Raw genomic sequence first — 18860 nt, 5'->3', positions numbered from 1 at the left:
GGATGACTTTTCTCCTTTCATTAAAAATTTCTTTGCTACACTCAGACTGTGCTTATGAGTGGGGAAGTATTGCCTCTCAGAGGTGCCAAGGGGTGGTGTGTAATTGTCCCAGGTTACTGGGTGGGGGCTGAAGCTGGTTCTGTGTTGTATTGTTGAAAAGAAACCTCTAGATATTGAACCCGGCCCTGGCTGCTGCAGGCTTCACTTGGCAGAAGGGTTACATATGCTTTAACTTTTAGTTTTGTTATGAGCTGGGTGAAACCTTTTTAGGGGCTGAGTTAAAACCTTGTTCAAATTATTGCACATATGAAAGACTCCTCCCATTGAAAATGCTTTTAATAAACAGTTAAGGGATCACACCTGAACCAAAGAATCAGCAGGTGTCTGGCTTAAGTCAGCTGACTCAGGATCCCAGAGGCTCTGTTGACAGATCATGTCCACATTGGGGGCACCATCATCAACAGGCTGCAGGGCTAAAAATCTCCATAGACATTTGGGCTTGGGGCCGAGCTCTGGGACCCTCCCTCTTCACAGGGTCTCAACTCCCAGAGCTTGGGCTCCAGCCCTAGCCTGAACATCTACACACAGTGATTTTTCAGGGCAGAAGCCTGAATCCCCTGAGCCTGAATCAGCTGATCTGGGCCACCCACAGGGGTTTTTTATTTCCCCATAGAGTCTGCCCAGTGGGTGGAGGGTTGAACTGGGTAATTTGATGGGGTGGGGGAGTGAGAGAACAACACACAGAAAATAATAGTGTGACCCTAGGAAAAGCTAGCAAGAGAGCTAGTGTTGCCAGAGCCCTCCCTCTGCGCACCAGATGCTTAGATCCACGTGTCACCTTCCCCTCTAGGTTTCAGAGTAACAGCCCTGTTAGTCTATATTCGCAAAAAGAAAAGGAGGACTTGTGGCACCTTAGAAACTAACCAATTTATTTGAGCATAAGCTTTCGCCACAAGTCTTCCTTTTCTTCCCCTCTAGGTGCTGGAAGGAAGGTAACTTGGATTCACCCAGGTGCCGGAGGGTTGGGACCACGTGTCGCCCTATCCGGGGGGTGCCGGAGGACTGGAACCAGGGGTCACTATCCCTTGGGCTGCTGAGAGCCAAAGTGTCCCCTCCCCCCTCGCTGACAAATGCCCCTGACCCAGCGGCTGCGACTTCAATGCTGAAACCGAAAGCGAAAGGCGCCGAGTCCACTTGAATTAGTTTCCCCAAACTCTTCTGCAGACTTTTCCAGGCGCCTGGGGCGGATCCACCGAGCCGGAACTTTGCGCCCTCACTCACATGCCCCCCTTTCAGGTGCCTTTCGGGACTGAAACGTGCCCAGCCTGATCCCCTAATGAAGCTGCCTCCGTCCCGGCCCCAGCCGCCGCCGCCGGGGATCTGACCTTGCGCCCCTGTCCTGGAGAGGCTGGCGCCCTTCCCTAGCTCTTCCCATGCCATGGCCCGGCTGCTGCTCTTGCTCTGCGGCATCGTCGGGCTCCTGTCCTCCGGCACCAGCTCGGCCGCGCTGCAAGGTAAGCGAGAGAGCGCAGCCTGCCAGCCGCTCCTCCTCTTCCCCCGGAGCGCAGGGGCTGGGGGTCGGCAAAGGGGGCGGGGGCTGCTCCTGGCAGGGGACGAGCCCGCCCCACCAGCGCGCGGTCCTGAGCGGAGGCGATCACCGCCAGCCCAGCTTGGCTGCAGATGTGGGGCTCAGGTGTGCGGTGCGCCCTAGAAGGGGAGCGCACTGGGAAGGAGCCACCTCCGTACGCTCGGGCCACGTGCGCTCTGGGGGAAGGAGGAGTCGGCGAGCCCCAGGGGCACCTGGAGCCAAGCCGTGCGCTCCTGAGCGAGCCTATGCGCGCCTCCGAAAGAGGGGGATCCCGTGCGCGGCTGTTAAGGTCCAGCTCCGAGCCTGGGGACGAGGGGAGGCCCAGGCCCTTTCTGCAGAGCTGGCGTCGCTGCTTTAGTCCCGTGTGCGGTCCTCCGGACAGCTGCACCGGGAGGGGAACCAAAGGACCAGCTCATGGCTGCACCCTGTGCACAAAAGGAACAGGGCACTGGGACTGTTCCCCTCCTTGTAGCCCCTTACCTGGGCCAGCCTCAGTTGCCAACCCATCCTTGCATTGGATCACCCCAAAAGTGTGTGTGTGTGAGGCAGGGGAGGAGATGGAGCCATCAGCCTTCCCTCCCACCCCCCAGCCAGGCTAACGGGGTCGTCTGCAAGGGGAGCCCACGCTACACCGTTCCAAAGGGTGGTACAGTGGGAACACTCCTCCTGTGCACCAGGGAGCTTTGGGAACCGTTGTCCCCTGCTGAGGCATTGTCCTCTAAAATGCCTACTGGGATAGGGCTGTCTGTTTAGGAAGACTCCTTAGTGGGGTGGAAAAGGGATCCACCAGGGGTGGCAGCAGGAGCCCTTCGTAGGAATTCTGTGGGAGCCCTTTTCCACCCCTTTAAGGAGGCTATCACCCAGGAAAGTGCTTCCCAAAGGACTGAAAATCCACAGGTTTATCTTGCATTTTTCCCCATGCCGTGCATTCGGATATGGGTGCTGATGTGGGGGCCTTGGGGAATTCTGGGTACCTGACGTTGAACCAGTGACCAGTGTATTGTAACATATATTTGTGCTGTAGGTGACATACTGATATGACCTCGTGCATGCCCTATATGCAACTTGCAGGCTTGGGGCTATGGTCTGTTCAGACTTCAAGCAGCCCTATGGCCAGCTAGGGTATTTGCTGCTCTGAATCAGATTCTAGTTTCTTTTTCTGTTGTTGACTCTGTTACTGTAAAGATGTACGTCTGATGGCGCTTGCCAAGAGCAACGTTCCAGAGCTGCTGGTGCTCCTGGACACAGCAGAACTGATGTTGCCCACGGAGCTCTGTTCCACATCAGATTTAGCACCCGTGTTTGTGCACATCCACATCTCAATCTGTTGACTTCTACTTGTACCCCTCAAACTTACCTCAGCTGTTCTGTGTGACTACCTGTCGGGACATTTTATTTATTGGTGTGTTTTTTTTTTTAACTTAATTTTCATAAAGAAACCAACAACAAAATTCATAGAAGTAAATTATGTATTGCTTGAATATGTTACCCAACATAGCACATTTATACATAGATACATAGATATTAAGGTCAGAAGGGACCATTATGATCAAGTTGCAGTGGGGGAGGTTTAGATTGGATATTAGGAAAAACTTTTTCACTAAGAGGGTGGTGAAACACTGGAATGCATTGCCTAGGGAGGTGGTGGAATCTCCTTCCTTGGAAGTTTTTAAGGTCAGGCTTGACAAAGCCCTGGCTGGGATGATTTAACTGGGAATTGATCCTGCTTCGAGCAGGGGGTTGGACTAGATGACCTTCAGGGGTCCCTTCCAACCCTGATATTCTATGATTCTATGATCATCTAGTCAGACCTCCTGCACAATGCAGGCCACAGAATCTCACCCACCCACTCTTGCAATAAACCTCTCACCTATGTCTGAGCTTATTGAAGTCCTCAAATAATTTCACAGGATATCTAATACAAGTATGCAGTTATACAACTTTACAACGTCTTAACTGCATATCCTTCGCTTTCAGACTTTGTGACACTCTGCCAGCTTCTGTTGATGCCATCAGCTGTTTTAACCTTTGTACTATACCTAACAAAGATCTTTCACTTGGAAGCTGATTCCCATGGTTAAATGTGCAACCAGCTTTTTGGTGGACTGTAAATTAGGGGCGTTTGCTGTAATTAGGTGAGTACTGCCTCTCACTGTATGAAACCTGGCTTGAAATCAGAGCCACCGGGCACTGCACACATTGCAGAATTTCTAGGATTTGATGGGAGAAGAGAATCCTCTTTCTGGAATACATTTAGGAGCCCCCTGTAATCAATTTCCCACCCAAAAGGAGATGAGTTGGATGAAACTTTGAATAAGGGGAGTCAGACTGCGGTTGGCCCTGTGTGAGTGCGCAAAGGGGAGAGGGATGCAAGGAGTCTTTACTTCCCTCCATGTCCTTGTGCCCCTGCACAGAGCCAACCATAGTATGAGTGGGCAGCACTGGACTGGGTGAAGTTAGAGCAGCTAGTCTCCTCCAAGCAGAGGGAGAGGGAAAGTGTGTGTCATCCATCCTGGTGCAGAGCTGAGCTCACATGGCGTTGGGCAAAAGGGTGGCAGGACTGTCGCTGCAACATGACTCCTGCTCATTTCCTTTAGCCTTGTTAATCTCCTTGTATGATGCGCTACCAGAAGGATAGTCAGCTGCTCAGGTGATGAGGACAGTATATGAACCTCTGTAGATCCGAATAGAATAGATCCAAGGAGAACAGTGGGTGCAGCTTTCTCACGCTGATATTTAGTTACTGGAGTGGGGAGAGGAGCGAAAAATTCAGGGAGCAAAGAGTGGAGGAAATAGGGCGTTTTGCTGAAAGACACAGACAGCTGGCTGTGAATAAATGTTTCAAACTGTTATCATGGGGGATGGAGGAAGCGTAAGTAAGCTGAAACCAAGTTGGGCCCACTTGCCAAAAGGAAATATTTGCACATTCCTCCTCCATACTCCACCACGCCCCGCCCCCCAGAAGTGATTTCAAACACTTCTGTTACTCATTTGTAATTAAAACATACTTTGGAAACTTAAGGGCCTCAAATGCTGCACTCACTTACACCTGGGCAAGGCCATTGGCATAAATTCATTCATTTCTTTCCATTTATAAAAGACAACTGCTTGGACTCTAGGCACTTAAACCATAATTTAAAATGATCAAAGATAAACATCCAGAATAGACTGCCTTTACTGCCAGAGCCTCTGTACAAGAATCATATAAACAGCCCTCAACACTCAAACAAATGTCCCACAACAAATCCTGAATCTTGGCCGGGGGTTAGACTAGATGACCCTAGCGGTCGCTTCTAACCTTATGGATCTATGATTCTAGCAGGCTGCATAAAAGTTCTTAATCCACCTTGCCCAGAAAATCCTGGGGAAAACAAGATCAACCTTTCGAGCATGTCCTGGAGCTCAGAATAACTAGGAAATGTCAGACCAAAGAGAAAAGCAAATGCTATAGCTGAGGAACTTTCCTGGAGAAGTTCTCAAGTGTCTCCTTCAAAGGTGACTTGCAAGGGATTAAAAATTGTTTGTGCTATTTTGCTTATGTATAAAAATGGCCTGTATTTTTTCCTCCCTTATTGCTTTTTTAACCTTAAAAATACCAGAAATATTAAGTCTGGTCATCCCTGGTTTTGATAGAGGACTGGTTGGGAGCCACAAAGATATGTATTGAATGCTTTTTCAGCCCTTAATGGAAGGGGCGAGGGTTCTGCATCATTAACAAACCAGCTTTTCTCCCAAGTGTTTTAGTGAAATAAGTATTAACATAACCAAAGAGCTTTACATAGTGTAAATAAAAACCTTGTCCCCCTCTCAATTAATCAGATTTAACTTAAGCAGACAGTATCTCTGCTGTCAGAAATCTATGAGTTCTTCAGTTGTCCAGAGTAGACAAGCTCTGAATTTCTAGTATATATATATATATAAAACCACAGGGGAAAAACACCACCAAAAACCCTTAACTGCCCACTTCTCTCCTGCCACACACATGTTGCTCAGACCATATTTATATATCAAAAAGGATCAAAGACCCCCTTGATTTTTCCCCTTTGTTGGTCATCTTTAAACTGGGGGTGCTGTTAGGTCTAGCTGCCACCGGCAGATCATTGGCAATTTGCCAAACGTATAAATACAAGCTGTATGAGAGAAACCAGTGACAGGTGACGGTCTCTGTGACTGAACAATGCAATAGAATGCTAGCAGCATACAGGCTTCCCCTATGTTGCCCTAGCAACATGCCTCTGTCCTGACTGCAGTGGACCAAGTATGGCATGAGAATAGTCCAGGCTTCAGGCATATTCAGTCACTATCCCATTCTGCTGAGATTGCTCACGAGCATGCAGAGTTGTGGTGAGACTGTGGATTCCTTGTGGAATTTAGGAACTGATTCAAATCTCAACTTGCACTCATGTTACACCAGTGTAACTGCATTGACTTCAGTGGTTTTACACTTGTGACACATGGCTAGAAGAGGTTAAACATCCTGCAAAATAAATAACCTTCAAAAGACATGTGGGGAGATAATATTGTGTTTTTGTGTATTTACATATGTATGAGTAGGGTGGACAATGTAATCAACAAGCCCTGTCTATGCTGTATTCTGATAATTCAGAGGTCAAAAGAAGATCCTAGCATTTAAATGAATTGTAAACAAGGGATATCTCAGTATTCATCTGTCTTTGAAATGTAGTGTGAATGGTGGAGGAACAAGCAAATGGCCTTATGTTAATTCTATAGCTAAGTACCGGCGATGGACCTCTTTAAAAGTCATCCTAATTACCTTTTGAACTCCATCTTGTCAAAGGACATGCAATTGTATAAAAGATCCTTGGGTCCTGATTCTGTCATCTCAGATCAGTTTACGCTTCATCGGAAAAACTTGAGTTGCAAAGACTGAGGTCCCAGTTATGCTGGTATGCCCTGAATGTGATATTTGGACATTGGACTATGACCTAAGAACTGTTTCTGAAAGAACTCTTTGCAACTACAAAGCTCACCATCACATCCACCAATGTGATATATGCCATCATGTGCCAGCAATGCCCCTCTGCCATTTACATTGGTCAGACTGGACAGTCTCTACGTAAAAGAATAAATGGACACAAATCAGATGTCAAGAATTATAACATTCATAAACCAGTCGGAGAACACTTCAATCTCTCTGGTCACGCAATCACAGACATGAAGGTCGCTATCTTAAAACAAAAAAACTTCAAATCCAGACTACAGCGAGAAACTGCTGAATTGGAATTCATTTGCAAATTGGATACTATTAATTTAGGCTTAAATAGAGACTGGGAGTGGCTAAGTCATTATGCTAGGTAGCCTATTTCCCCTTGTTTTTTCCTAACCCCCCCCCCCCCCAGATGTTCTGGTTAAACTTGGATTTAAACTTGGAGAGTGGTCAGTTTGGATGAGCTATTGCCAGCAGGAGAGTGAGTTTGTGTGTGTGTGTCCAGGAAAAAAAAAAAAGAAAAAAAAAAGGGGGGGGGTGAGAAAGCCTGGATTTGTGCTGGACATGGCCCACCTTGATTACCATGCACATTGTAGGGAGAGTGGTCACTTTGGATGAGCTATTACCAGCAGGATAGTGAGTTTGTGTGTGTGGTTTTTGGAGGGGGGTGAGGGGGTGAGAGAACCTGAATTTGTGCAGGAAATGGCCCACCTTGATTATCATGCACATTGTGTAGAGAGTTGTCACTTTGGGTGGGCTATTACCAGCAGGAGAGTGAGTTTGTGTGTGGGGGGGTGGAGGGTGAGAAAACCTGGATTTGTGCTGGAAATGGCCCAACTTGATGATCACTTTAGATAAGCTATTACCAGCAGGACAGTGGGGTGGGAGGAGGTATTGTTTCATGGTCTCTGTGTGTATATAAAGTCTGCTGCAGTTTCCACGGTATGCATCCAATGAAGTGAGCTGTAGCTCACGAAAGCTCATGCTCAAATAAATTGGTTAGTCTCTAAGGTGCCACAAGTCCTCCTTTTCTTTTCGCGAATACAAACTAACACGGCTGTTACTCTGAAACCCATCTATGCTGTGAATCTGAACTTCAGTGAATTGAACTCCTTTCTGTCTGTATATTGATCTTTTAACCATACTCTCTCTTGTTTGTTTTTTAATAAATTTTAGTGTAGTTAATAAGAATTGGCTGTAGTGTGTATTTGGGTAAGATCTGGAATATTCATTAACCTGGGAGGTAACGTGTCCGATCTTTTGGGATTGGTAGAACCTTTTCTTTTATATGATGAGATAAGATTTTCAGAAATTTTCATCATATTTGACGTGGGTACCTAGATGGAGGCCTGAGGCTGGATCACTTTAAGGGAACTGTGTTGTTTGGACTTCTGAGTAATCAGTAAAGTAATAAAGAAGCTGTTTTATACTGGCATGGTGAATCTAAGTATTGGAATATCCACCAGCTTTATGGGCATTGTCTGCCCCATTCTTTGCAGTTCACCCTGAGTGACCACAGCTGGCTCCCCAGTCACAAAACTACTGTGAGATCAGAATCAGGCCCCAGGGATTTCACAGCTGTAAACACAGTTATTTAAACAGAGTCTGGTTAATTTCTGTAATTTCTATCAAAATGCCTTTGACAGTAGTTGAGCTTGTGTTATTTAGCTAGAGCATCAGCCTCTAGGACTCAGGAGACCTGTGTTCTAGTCTTGACTCTTCCCCTGGCCTGCTGGGTGACCTTAGGCAAATTACTTCATTGCTCTGTGCCTGAGTTTCCCCACCTGTAAATTGGCGATAATGATACTGACCTCCTTTGTAAAATGCTGTGAGATCTACTGATGAAAAGCACTAGATAAGAGCTAGGTGGTGTTGTTATTGCTTTCCTTTCAGTCCAGGATGAATCAATATGTATGAAGCACACGTAGGTGTTATACAGCATTGTGGGTGTAAGGTTGTCCTGTACTTTCAGCCTGACAGACACATCATGAGGTCTAGGAGATCTAGAGAAAACTTTCCGGAGTCCTTAACTACTTTGGTCATAAATTCTCCCAACACAGATGTTCAAATGGTATGTTCTAGTGTCAATTAATAAATAACAGTACTTAGCACTTTTCATGTATAGGTTTCAATGTGCTTGACCGAGGAAGGCCAGTATCATTAGCACCATTTTACATGTGGGGAAACTGAGGCACAGAGAAGGTAACGTAACTTGCCCATGGTTTGTAAGAGACTAGGGAACAGGCAGTCTGGCCTAGCAGCCGCAGCTGGGCTGATGGCCACAAGTTAAGGATGGCCACAAGGCAGTAATCAGCAAGCTGGGATCAACAGGAAAGAGTCAGAATCAGAGATAGTTATCAGGCTGGAATCGGGTTGGGGCCAGAGACTGGGGATCAGAAAGCAAGGTGAGGCCTGGCATCACAGCTAGCCAGAAGTCTGCATGTTACCCAGACAACTTCCTACACCACCCTCAGGGTTAAATAGTGACCATTGGCCAATCAGAAGCCACAGGGTGCTGTTGCTCTGGCCTGTTTGAGTGATATGGCCCGGGGCGCCTAATTCCTCAGTGCTCCTTGGCTATCATTCTATGTGATCTGGTGGCAACAAAGGCACCTCAGTTGTTCCAGGCTCTGTGGACCTGGGTTCTAGTCCTATGAATCCTTACATGGTTGCTGAGAAAAGTACTGAAAACTGACTCCCCAGCCAAGTGCTACATCTATTGAACAACACTCCTTTCTCTGTATACTGTATCGTTTATGTGCAGCATACAAAGAAATTGCTACACAAAATGCAGACGTCTTGATCAGCTACTGCCTCCTTTTTCTCCCCACCTGAACCTGATATCCAACTTATGATGCCCTTGAAAGATCACTGTGAGAAAGGACTAAAACCAAAGTATATTTGTACCATAAGAATCTAAGTGTGTGTGAGGAAAACATCTGGAGGTGTTGTGTATAAATATTTTCAAGTTGATCGAAACGCCATATCACTGAGAAAGAGTTAATGCACCAGTGGGTGGATGGGAAATCTCAGGTGACTGCCAATGAGGCATCTGCGTTCTTAGCTCATTGTTATTTAAGCACTGAGATATAGTGGGCATTGTCAACAATAATACACAAGAGAGGTTGCGATTATGACATCATAGTCATGGCTCTTTCATACTCTTTTGGAAATGTGCTTAAAGGCCTGTACAGCCTGTTGATCACCCATATACATCTTTGACAATTAATTCCAATTTAAATGAAGATGAACATATAGGTTGCAGTCTTTGTGATTCTGGAGTTTACAGGAGAGACTGGAAGCTACACCAAGATCAGGACCCTATTCTGCCACATGTTGCACATATGAGTCACTGTTCTGAAGTTATTACTCTAAAGTAAACAAGACATAATTATTATCTCTTCTTTACAGACTGAATTAAGGCCCTTCTTCAGGAAAGCAGTTAAGCATGGGCTTAATTTTAAACCCATGCTTAAATCCCATTAAAGTTAAGTATATTCCTGATCAGGCCAGGGAGATTAAGTAACAAAAGGAATCGATGGTAGAGGCAGAAACGGAACTGAGGCCTGCTCTACACTAAAAATTTAGGTCATGAAAAATTCACACTCCAGAGCAACATAGTTAAACTGACCTAATCCCTACAGTAGACCGCGCTAGGTCAATGGAAGAATTCTTCTGTTAACCTAGCTACCGCTTCTCAGGGAGGTGGATTACCTACACCAACGGGAGACCCCATCTGGTCAGCTCAAGTAATGTCGCTGTAGCATTTTGAGTGTAGACAAGCCCATAGGCACCGAACTGCTGTTTGGGCCAGTTGTCCTGCACTGCTAGGACAATGCTTATGTTCAGAGCATCTCCAGGGGCTTCTGTATAACCTAGGCTTACAGAGAGGCAGTGGCATTATTGATTTAAGGCAACAACGAAATGGATCTACTGCTCTCTACGAAGTGACTGTGCAGAAGCTACCATAAGCCCATCCGTGTGACCTGCGCTGCCCATCCCTGGGATCTGTCATGGGCATCGGAATGCACTAGTAGGGGGGAAAGGGAAGGGGGAGCACAGGCGGGGGACCAGAGAGTGTTTCCAGCAGCAGAGGGGAATGGCTTAGTGAGACTTGCTCCGGAAAAGCTGCTGGGAACCATCCCAACTTCAGACTAGTCTCAGCAGCATTCGGACTTGTAAGTCCCTGAAAATTGACAGTTTTCTACAGATTAAACTTGTTTGTACCCATTGGTGTGTGCCTAAGCATTACAGGCACTGATGTTTTCCCCCCCATGGGTGCGCCGCCCAAGGCCCTACCACCACTCCACGTCTTTCCCCGAGGCCCCGCCCTTGCTTCGCCTACTCCTGCTGCTGCTCTTGAAGCCCCGCCCTGACTCCGCCTGTTCCCACTCCCGTTCTGCCCCCTCTTCTGAGACCCCACTGCTCCTTCCTCTCAGCCCGCCCCCAGGCTCCTCCCACCAGCCACCGCACACCTGGTTGGCGGTCAGCTGTGGCTGGTGGGTGCTAAGTACCCGCTGTCTTTTTTCCATGGGTGTTTGAGCCCTAGAGCTCCCACGGATTTGGCACCTGTGCTAAGCAGCATCCATGGAAAGTGAGAGAGAGGGACTTGGTCCTCAATGACACAGAAAGTGCGGTATTTTTAACACGGAGATAGCAAATGTGTTCTAGTTATCTTGCTGTTAAATCCTGAGCGGAGACAAAGCACTTACAATGTTTCCCATGCTGTCACCAGCCATCATCAGCACTATGCCCCCTGCCCTGGGTTGACCTGATTGTAAAACCACAGTGCCTTGTCTTCACAATGGTTTTACACGCATGATCTCCTAAGAACAACAACCCTCCTTTTTATTTGGCAGTTAAAACACAGGTAGAGATGTAGGGCTAACCTGCCAAAAATAGTTCTGTTGCACTATGCACCTGGGAGAACATTAACTGCCTGGCATGCCAGGTTGTGTCTAATAGAAGAGCACTAGGGACACCAGCTTCATGCCTGTCCTTGTCAGATAGTGGAAAGCATTCCAGGGAATCAGACTTCACAAGCTTTTAGCCATGGCAGGGTGCGTGTTTCACTCAACTGATCAAATATTAAACAAACCCCTCAGAGCCCTAATGCTCACTTAGGCTGTGGTTTGTTTTTTGGGGGGGAGGTTGGGCTTTGAAAAGACACTTGGGCTTAATTAGTGTAATTTATTGAACATCAACAGAGCGCTCAGCACTTCACAAATATCTAGAGACAGTCTCTGCCCTAAGGTGTTTAGAATCTACTGCAGGCACAAGACTAAACACTTTAGACACAAATAGGGTTCCTGCCGCACTGTGGGAGCGAATGGTTGGAGAGAGCATTGCTGGCATATGTTAACAGAAAGGACTTATTATACAGTAGCAGCTGCTGGAAACCCAAGTTAGGCAGAGAGGGATGGGATGGGGGCCAAAGCAAATGACTTTATCCTGAAACTTAGCTGCGAATAAAGCATTTGGGCCAACTCCGGCTGTTGTCGTGGATGTTCAGACTTGTTCAAAGTGGCCAACGTTTTACATTGCATACTGTGTGGGAAGATTCAACCACAAGTGATGAGACCCAGTGTAGGACCAATTGGATGAAAGTCAATGGTGTGTGTCTTGTGTTATGCAGGATCAGACTAAATTATCATAATGGTCCTCTAATGGGGGGGAACTCATTGCTGGGGTGCCCCCTTGAGCCAAGACACAGCATTGCAGGCATTCCCCCCTAGTTATCAGTGTCTCTCATAGGGCTGCAGCCTCCATTACTCCCACTCTGGAGTTCTGTCTCCATGTGCAGCTTCTTCCCTAGTCCACTACTAAGGAGAGCCCCTAACAGCCTCTCCCACAGCCTCCTGACTCCAGAGTCTTCCCCTGCATTGATTCAGGCCTGTCTTCATGGAGCCCTATCCTCCTCCTCAACTGGGCCTGATACTGAATTGAGCCTAACCCCACCACTGCTACCCCCACCCCAGGTTAACCTTTCATTTGCCAGCGTAGGGCATATGCCTCATCACAGCTCCCTTCTGGCTTTAAAGTCTATGAACTGAGTGTCTAAATCAGGGACTGGAAGTCTGGATTAGGGTTGCCAACCCTCCATGATTGGCTTGGAGCCTCCAGGAATTAAAGTTTACTCTTTCATTAAAGAGTATGTCATGTGATGAAATCTCCAGGAGTACATCCAACATAAATTGGCAACCCTAGTCAGACTCCTAGGTTCTTCTTCAAGTATTTGTCCGTGTGGATCCCACTCATAGTGCACAGGCATCCTACAGGCAGGAGCTGATAATGTTTTCACCAGCATTATCTGTAGGGGCTGTGTGCGTTCCCCACCTGCCCTCCTCCTCCCCTTCCCAAGGGTGTAAAGAGAGGAGCGATCCCAGATGCTCCTCAGTTCCCTCTTTCCACCACTGGCAGCAAGTTGGAACAACCTCAGTGTCCCCACAGTTGCTCAAGGTAGGCTTGCTACATAGTCTTTACCATTGTGACTGTACTTATTTTATTGTTGCTGGTTATAGTTTACTCATTTAGGCTGGTGGAAAAAAGTATCTATAGTTTTCGATTAGAGTTAGGTTAGAGTTACTGGTATCGGGGTTATCAGCCTCATGGTCAAACCTAGGTCGCCCAACATGAGACCCGGCAATTCCCTTGACTGACAGACACAATCAGTGTTCCTTTTGTTTCAGGGAGATCCCTATCCCCACAACGTGTGCAACTAATCGGTTATGCCCAAAACTCAAGGGAGGCCCATCTGAGACTTTTTGGGATGGAAAAGTCTGTGAGGGAAGTGTCTGATTTGGGAGTGATCCAGAGAGAAGAGGTGCCTGCCCCTTCCTTAAAACCTCATGCGTCTAGTTCTCCATCTACAAGAGACATTGCTCTGGGCTCTTGGGGATTGAAGAGAGCTCATGCTTCATCCAAGAGCTCAAAGACTGTATCTCAGAAGCCCTCGGAGCAGTGAGGCACCCCTGTTGTTTGTGGAAGACAGAAGCACAGCTGCTTCTCAGCGCCAGTCCACACCTCTGGTACTGAGTAAGAAAAAGCCATAGATCACTATAGACTTGACTAGTTCTGCATCGGGGAAGTCGGTATATGATATGTCATCGAACTCAGCACCAAGCAAAAATCGTTCCCTTGGAGCAACTATTGGCACTGAGGATCATGAGGCTGTTTGTTTCAGTCTCATCTGGGGTATCGATAATTTAAAAATCCGGTGGCACCAGCCAGCACACTGGCACTGACTCACCCGGTGCCGATTCACTTGGTACCACTTTCCACAGTGCACAGATTTCTGGTACTGACCGTTTCAATGGAGGTGTCCAGCACTGCCCGAGCGGAACTCAGAGACCACCTGAAGTGGAGTCTACTCTCCATGGTTTACAATCTCAAAATCCACCTTGGGTACTGGTAATGCAGATCTCTCTTCACCTGAGATTCTGAGAAAATCTGGGAGCCCACCTCAGAATCTCCAAGATCTCAGCTCCTCCTATTTATCTTAACAAAGAGAAGGTTAAAGGGTGACTTCATTATAGGCTGTAAGTGCCTACATGGGGAACGGAGATTTAAGAATGGGCTCTTCAATCTAGCCGAGAAAGGTCTAACATGATCCAATGGCTGGAAGTTGAAGCTAGACAAATTCAGACTGGGAATAAGGTGTGATTTTTCAACAATGAGAGTAATTAACCATTGCAACAATTTACCAAGCCTTGTGGTGGATTCTCCATGACTGACAATTTTTAAATCAAGGTTGGATTCTCTAAAAGATCTGCTCTAGGAATTATTTTGGGGAAGTTCTATGGCCTGTGTTATACAGGAGGTCCAACTAGATGATCACAGTGATCCCTTCTGGCCTTGGAATCTATGAATGAATGAATCTTCCGATTGAGGGATTTTCATCATCCTCTTCCTTGGCTGCTTCCAGCAGGAATCTTTTCTCCTGGTCGCTCTAGAGACAGGGACTTTTCTAAAAGTGATTCTCATCACAATCCAATTCTATAGAGGTCGTGTACTTGAAATTCCCATTCTTGGATCCCACCTCATTGGTCAAATATAATGTATTCTTATGGCTTCTAGACCCGGCCACATAAGCATTCATGGGCATACTCAGTATCTGGACCACTTCTAGTTTCCTCCTTCAAGAGCCTCAGAGAGGATGTCATTCCAGAGGAGCAGCAACTTCAGAATGAAGGAGAGGACATGGGTTGACAAGAGGATTCATCAATGCCTTTATATTTTTCACCCTCCTCTCTGGATGAAGAAATGGTTTCATCTGCCCCTGATGTCACTGAGGGCTGTAGGGCATTTCAAGACAACCTCAAAAAGATGGCAGAAGTCTTGAAATTCCTCTTTAGAAAGCATGTAAACAATTTGATATCTTACAACCAGTCTCTCAAGGTTGCATTGCCATGCCCATAAATGAAGAAATTTTGGACCCAGCCAAGGATGTATGTGCCACTTCAGTCTCCATCCCTGCCCCATCTCCAGTGCATAGGGCACCTGCACACCATGAGTGGGATCTCATGGACAGAACATCTCAAAGAACCAAAGTAACCATTTTTTCTAGTCCTTCCTCTCCCAGTAACTTACAAAATAACCTTGGGCAACTCACCACGGGTCAGTTTTTCAAAAGTGGTTTGTAATTTTGGGTATCCACCTTTAGACTTTGAGGTTTAGATTTTCAAAGGGACCTAATGAAGTTAGGCACCTAACTCCCAGGGAAAGTCATAGAATCATAGAATATCAGGGTTGGAAGGGACCTCAGGAGGTCATCTAGTCCAACCCCCTGCTCAAAGCAGGACCAATCTCCAATTTTTGCCCCAGATCCCTAAATGGCCCCCTCAAGGATTGAACTCACAATCCTGGGTTTAGCAGGCCAATGCTCAAACCACTGAGCTATCCCTCCCCCTCAAAGTCACCTAGCTCTCTAGGGCTCCTTTGTGTATCTCAGCCCTCAGACCTGATTCGCCCCATCTGGCACTTCATGTAATCATTCACACCCATGCAAAGCGGATATAAAACACTACCAATTCAGAATTCTCCCCTCACTGATGCAAATGGGAGTGTTTTGAACCTATTTTGCACAGATACAAAAAAATTCACAAGGTGCACAGCAGTGGAGAATTGAGTCCCTGTGGCCCGAGTTTCAGAAAGTTGCATCTGCAGTTCCCAGTGGTGTGATAGGTGTTTATCTCCTCTGAAAATCAGACACTGGGAAGTGTCTAAAGTTGGCCATTCAGAAACACAAAGACCCAAAATTAGAAGCCACTTAAAAATTTGAGCTCTACCCTCTCTGTCCTTCAATTTACATATTTGTAAAATAGCAGTAATAATATTATCCTGTAGGACTGTTAAGGCTTAATTCATTAACCTTTATAAATTGGTTTGAGATCCTTGGGTGAAAGGCGCTGCCTGAGGGCAAAGTGGGCATTTACATGGTATATATTATACACTGTGATTTTTTTTTTCATTACACTTGGACAGGGAGAATGGGATTTTTTTCCTTTATGCTTTTCCGCAGTATTTGTTTTACTGCAGTTAAAACTATTTGTTTGTAGCTCCAAGATCAAGTAAGATCTTGTCCTGCAGAAGAAATGTGTGACAAATATGTGTTAGGACTAAGGTCTTAAACTTTTGAGAGAGATTTTGGTGAATAGTGAGGACCTCATAGAAGAAATGGTTGTAGGGGATAATCTTGGCTCAAGTGATCATGAGCTAATTCAGTTCAAACTGAACGGAAGGATTAACAAAAATAAATCTGCAATTAGGGTTTTTGATTTCAAAAGGGCTGACTTTCAAAAATTAAGGAAATTAGTTAGGGAAGTGGATTGGACTGAAGAACGTATGGATCTAAAGGCAGAGGAGGCCTGGGATTATTTTAAATCAAAGCTGCAGAAGCTATCAGAAGCCTGCATCCCAAGAAAGGGGAAAAAATTCATAGGTAGGAGTTGTAGACCCAGCTGGATGAGCAAGCATCTCAGAGAGGTGATTAAGAAAAAGCAGAAAGCATACAGGGAGTGGAAGATGGAGGGCGGGGGGGGGGGGGGATCAGCAAGGAAAGCTACCTTATTGAGGTCAGAACATGTAGAGATAAAGTGAGACAGGCTAAAAGTCAAGTAGAGTTGGACCTTGCAAAGGGAATTAAAACCAATAGTAAAAGGTTCTATAGCCATATAAATAGGAAGAAAACAAAGAAAGAAGAAGTGGGACTGCTAAACACTGAGGATGGAGTGGAGGTTAAGGATAATCTAAGCATGGCCCAATATCTAAACAAATACTTTGCCTCAGTCTTTAATAAGACTAAAGAGGATCTTAGGGATAATGGTAGCATGACAAATGGGAATGAGGATATGGAGGTAGATATTACCATATCTGAGGTAGAAATGAAACTCAAACAGCTCAATGGGACTAAACCGGGGGGCCCAGATAATCTTCATCCAAGAATATTAAAGGAATTGGCACATGAAATTGCAAGCCCATTAGCAAGAATTTGTAATGAATCTGTAAACTCAGGGGTTGTACCGTATGATTCGAGAATTGCTAACATAGTTCCTATTTTTAAGAAAGGGGAATAAAGTGATCCGGGTAACTATAGGCCTGTTAGTTTGACATCTGTAGTATGCAAGGTCTTGGAAAAAATTTTGAAGGAGAAGGTAGTTAAGGACATTGAAGTCAATGGTAAATGGGACAAAATACAACATGGTTTTACAAAAGGTAGATCGTGCCAAACCAACTTGATCTCCTTTGAGAAAGTAACAGATTTTTTAGACAAAGGAAATGCAGTGGATCTAATTTACCTAGATTTCAGTAAGGCATTTGATATCGTGCCACATGGGGAATTATTAGTTAAATTGGAAAAGATGGGGATCAATAGGAAAATTGAAAGGTGGATAAGGAATTGGTTAAAGGGGAGACTACGACGGGTCCTACTGAAAGGTGAACTGTCAGGCTGGAGGGAGGTTACCAGTGGAGTTCCTCAAGGATCAGTTTTGGGACCAGTCTTATTTAATCTTTTTATTACTGATCTCGGCACAAAAAGTGGGAGAGTGCTAATAAAGTTTGCAGATGATACAAAGCTGGGAGGTATTGCCAATTTAGAGAAGGACAGGGATATCCTACAGGAGGATCTGGATGACCTTGTAAACTGAAGTAATAGTAATAGGATGAAATTTAATAGTGAGAAGTGTAAGGTCATGCATTTAGGGATTAATAACAAGAATTTTAGTTATAAGCTGGGGATGCATCAATTAGAAGTAACGGAGGAGGAGGAGGACCTTGGAGTATTGGTTGATCATAGGATGACTATGAGCCGCCAATGTGATATGGCTGTGAAAAAAGCTAATGCGGTCTTGGGATGCATCAGGAGAGGTATTTCCAGTAGGGATAAGGAGGTGTTAGTACCGTTATACAAGGCACTGGTGAGACCTCACCTGGAATACTGTGTGCAGTTCTGGTCTCCCATGTTTAAGAAGGATGAATTCAAACTGGAACAGGTACAGAGAAGGGCTACTAGGATGATCCGAGGAATGGAAAACTTGTCTTATGAAAGGAGACTCAGGGAGCTTGGCTTGTTTAGTCTAACTAAAAGAAGGTTGAGGGGAGATATGATTGCTCTCTATAAATATATCAGAGGGCTAAATACCGGAGAGGGAGAGGAATTATTTAAGCTCAGTACCAATGTGGACACAAGAACAAATGGTTATAAACTGGCCACCAGGAAATTTAGACTAGAAATTAGACGAAGGTTTCTAACCATCAGAGAAGTGAAGTTTTGGAACAGCCTTCCAAGGGAAGCAGTGGGGGCAAAAGATCTATCTGGCTTTAAGATTAAACTCGATAAGTTTATGGAGGAGATGGTATGATGGGATAACATGGTTTTGATAATTAAATATTCATGGTAAATAGGCCCAATGCCTGTGATGGGATATTAGATGGGGTGGTATCTGAGTTATCCAGGAAAGAATTTTCTGTAGTATCTGGCTGATGAATCTTGCCCATATGCTCAGGGTTTAGCTGATCACCATATTTGGGGTCGGGAAGGAATTTTCTTCCAGGGCAGATTGGAAGAGGCCCTGGAGGTTTTTCGCCTTCCTCTGTAGCATGGGGCACAGGTCACTTGCTGGAGGATTCTCTGCTCCTTGAAGTCTTTAAACCACGATTTGAGGACTTCAATAGCACAGACATAGGTGAGAGGTTTTTTGCAGGAGTGGTGGGTGAAATTCTGTGGCCTGCCTTGTGCAGGAGGTCAGACTAGATGATCATAATGGTCCCTTCTGACCTAAATATCTATGAGTCTATGAGGATCTTGGCAGCTCCTGGCACTGT

The 18860-nt window shown here is 45.8% G+C and overlaps 1 protein-coding gene across 1 annotated transcript in view; it reads left to right on the top strand.

Annotated features, from left to right (window-relative positions):
* The first annotated feature begins 1418 nt into the window (after positions 1 to 1418).
* Positions 1419 to 18860, top strand: part of LOC144276944 (uncharacterized) — a 55897-nt gene continuing 38455 nt past the window's right edge. Inside the window, exon 1 of the mRNA XM_077837407.1 lies at positions 1419 to 1514. Within this exon, the coding sequence (XP_077693533.1) occupies positions 1439 to 1514 (76 nt within the window). The 5' untranslated portion in view covers positions 1419 to 1438. The remainder of the gene's footprint in view (positions 1515 to 18860) is intronic.

This window comes from Eretmochelys imbricata, chromosome 1 (assembly GCF_965152235.1).
Source record: "Eretmochelys imbricata isolate rEreImb1 chromosome 1, rEreImb1.hap1, whole genome shotgun sequence".
Taxonomy (NCBI): domain Eukaryota; kingdom Metazoa; phylum Chordata; order Testudines; family Cheloniidae; genus Eretmochelys; species Eretmochelys imbricata.
This window is presented reverse-complemented; position numbering and strand designations above follow the sequence as displayed.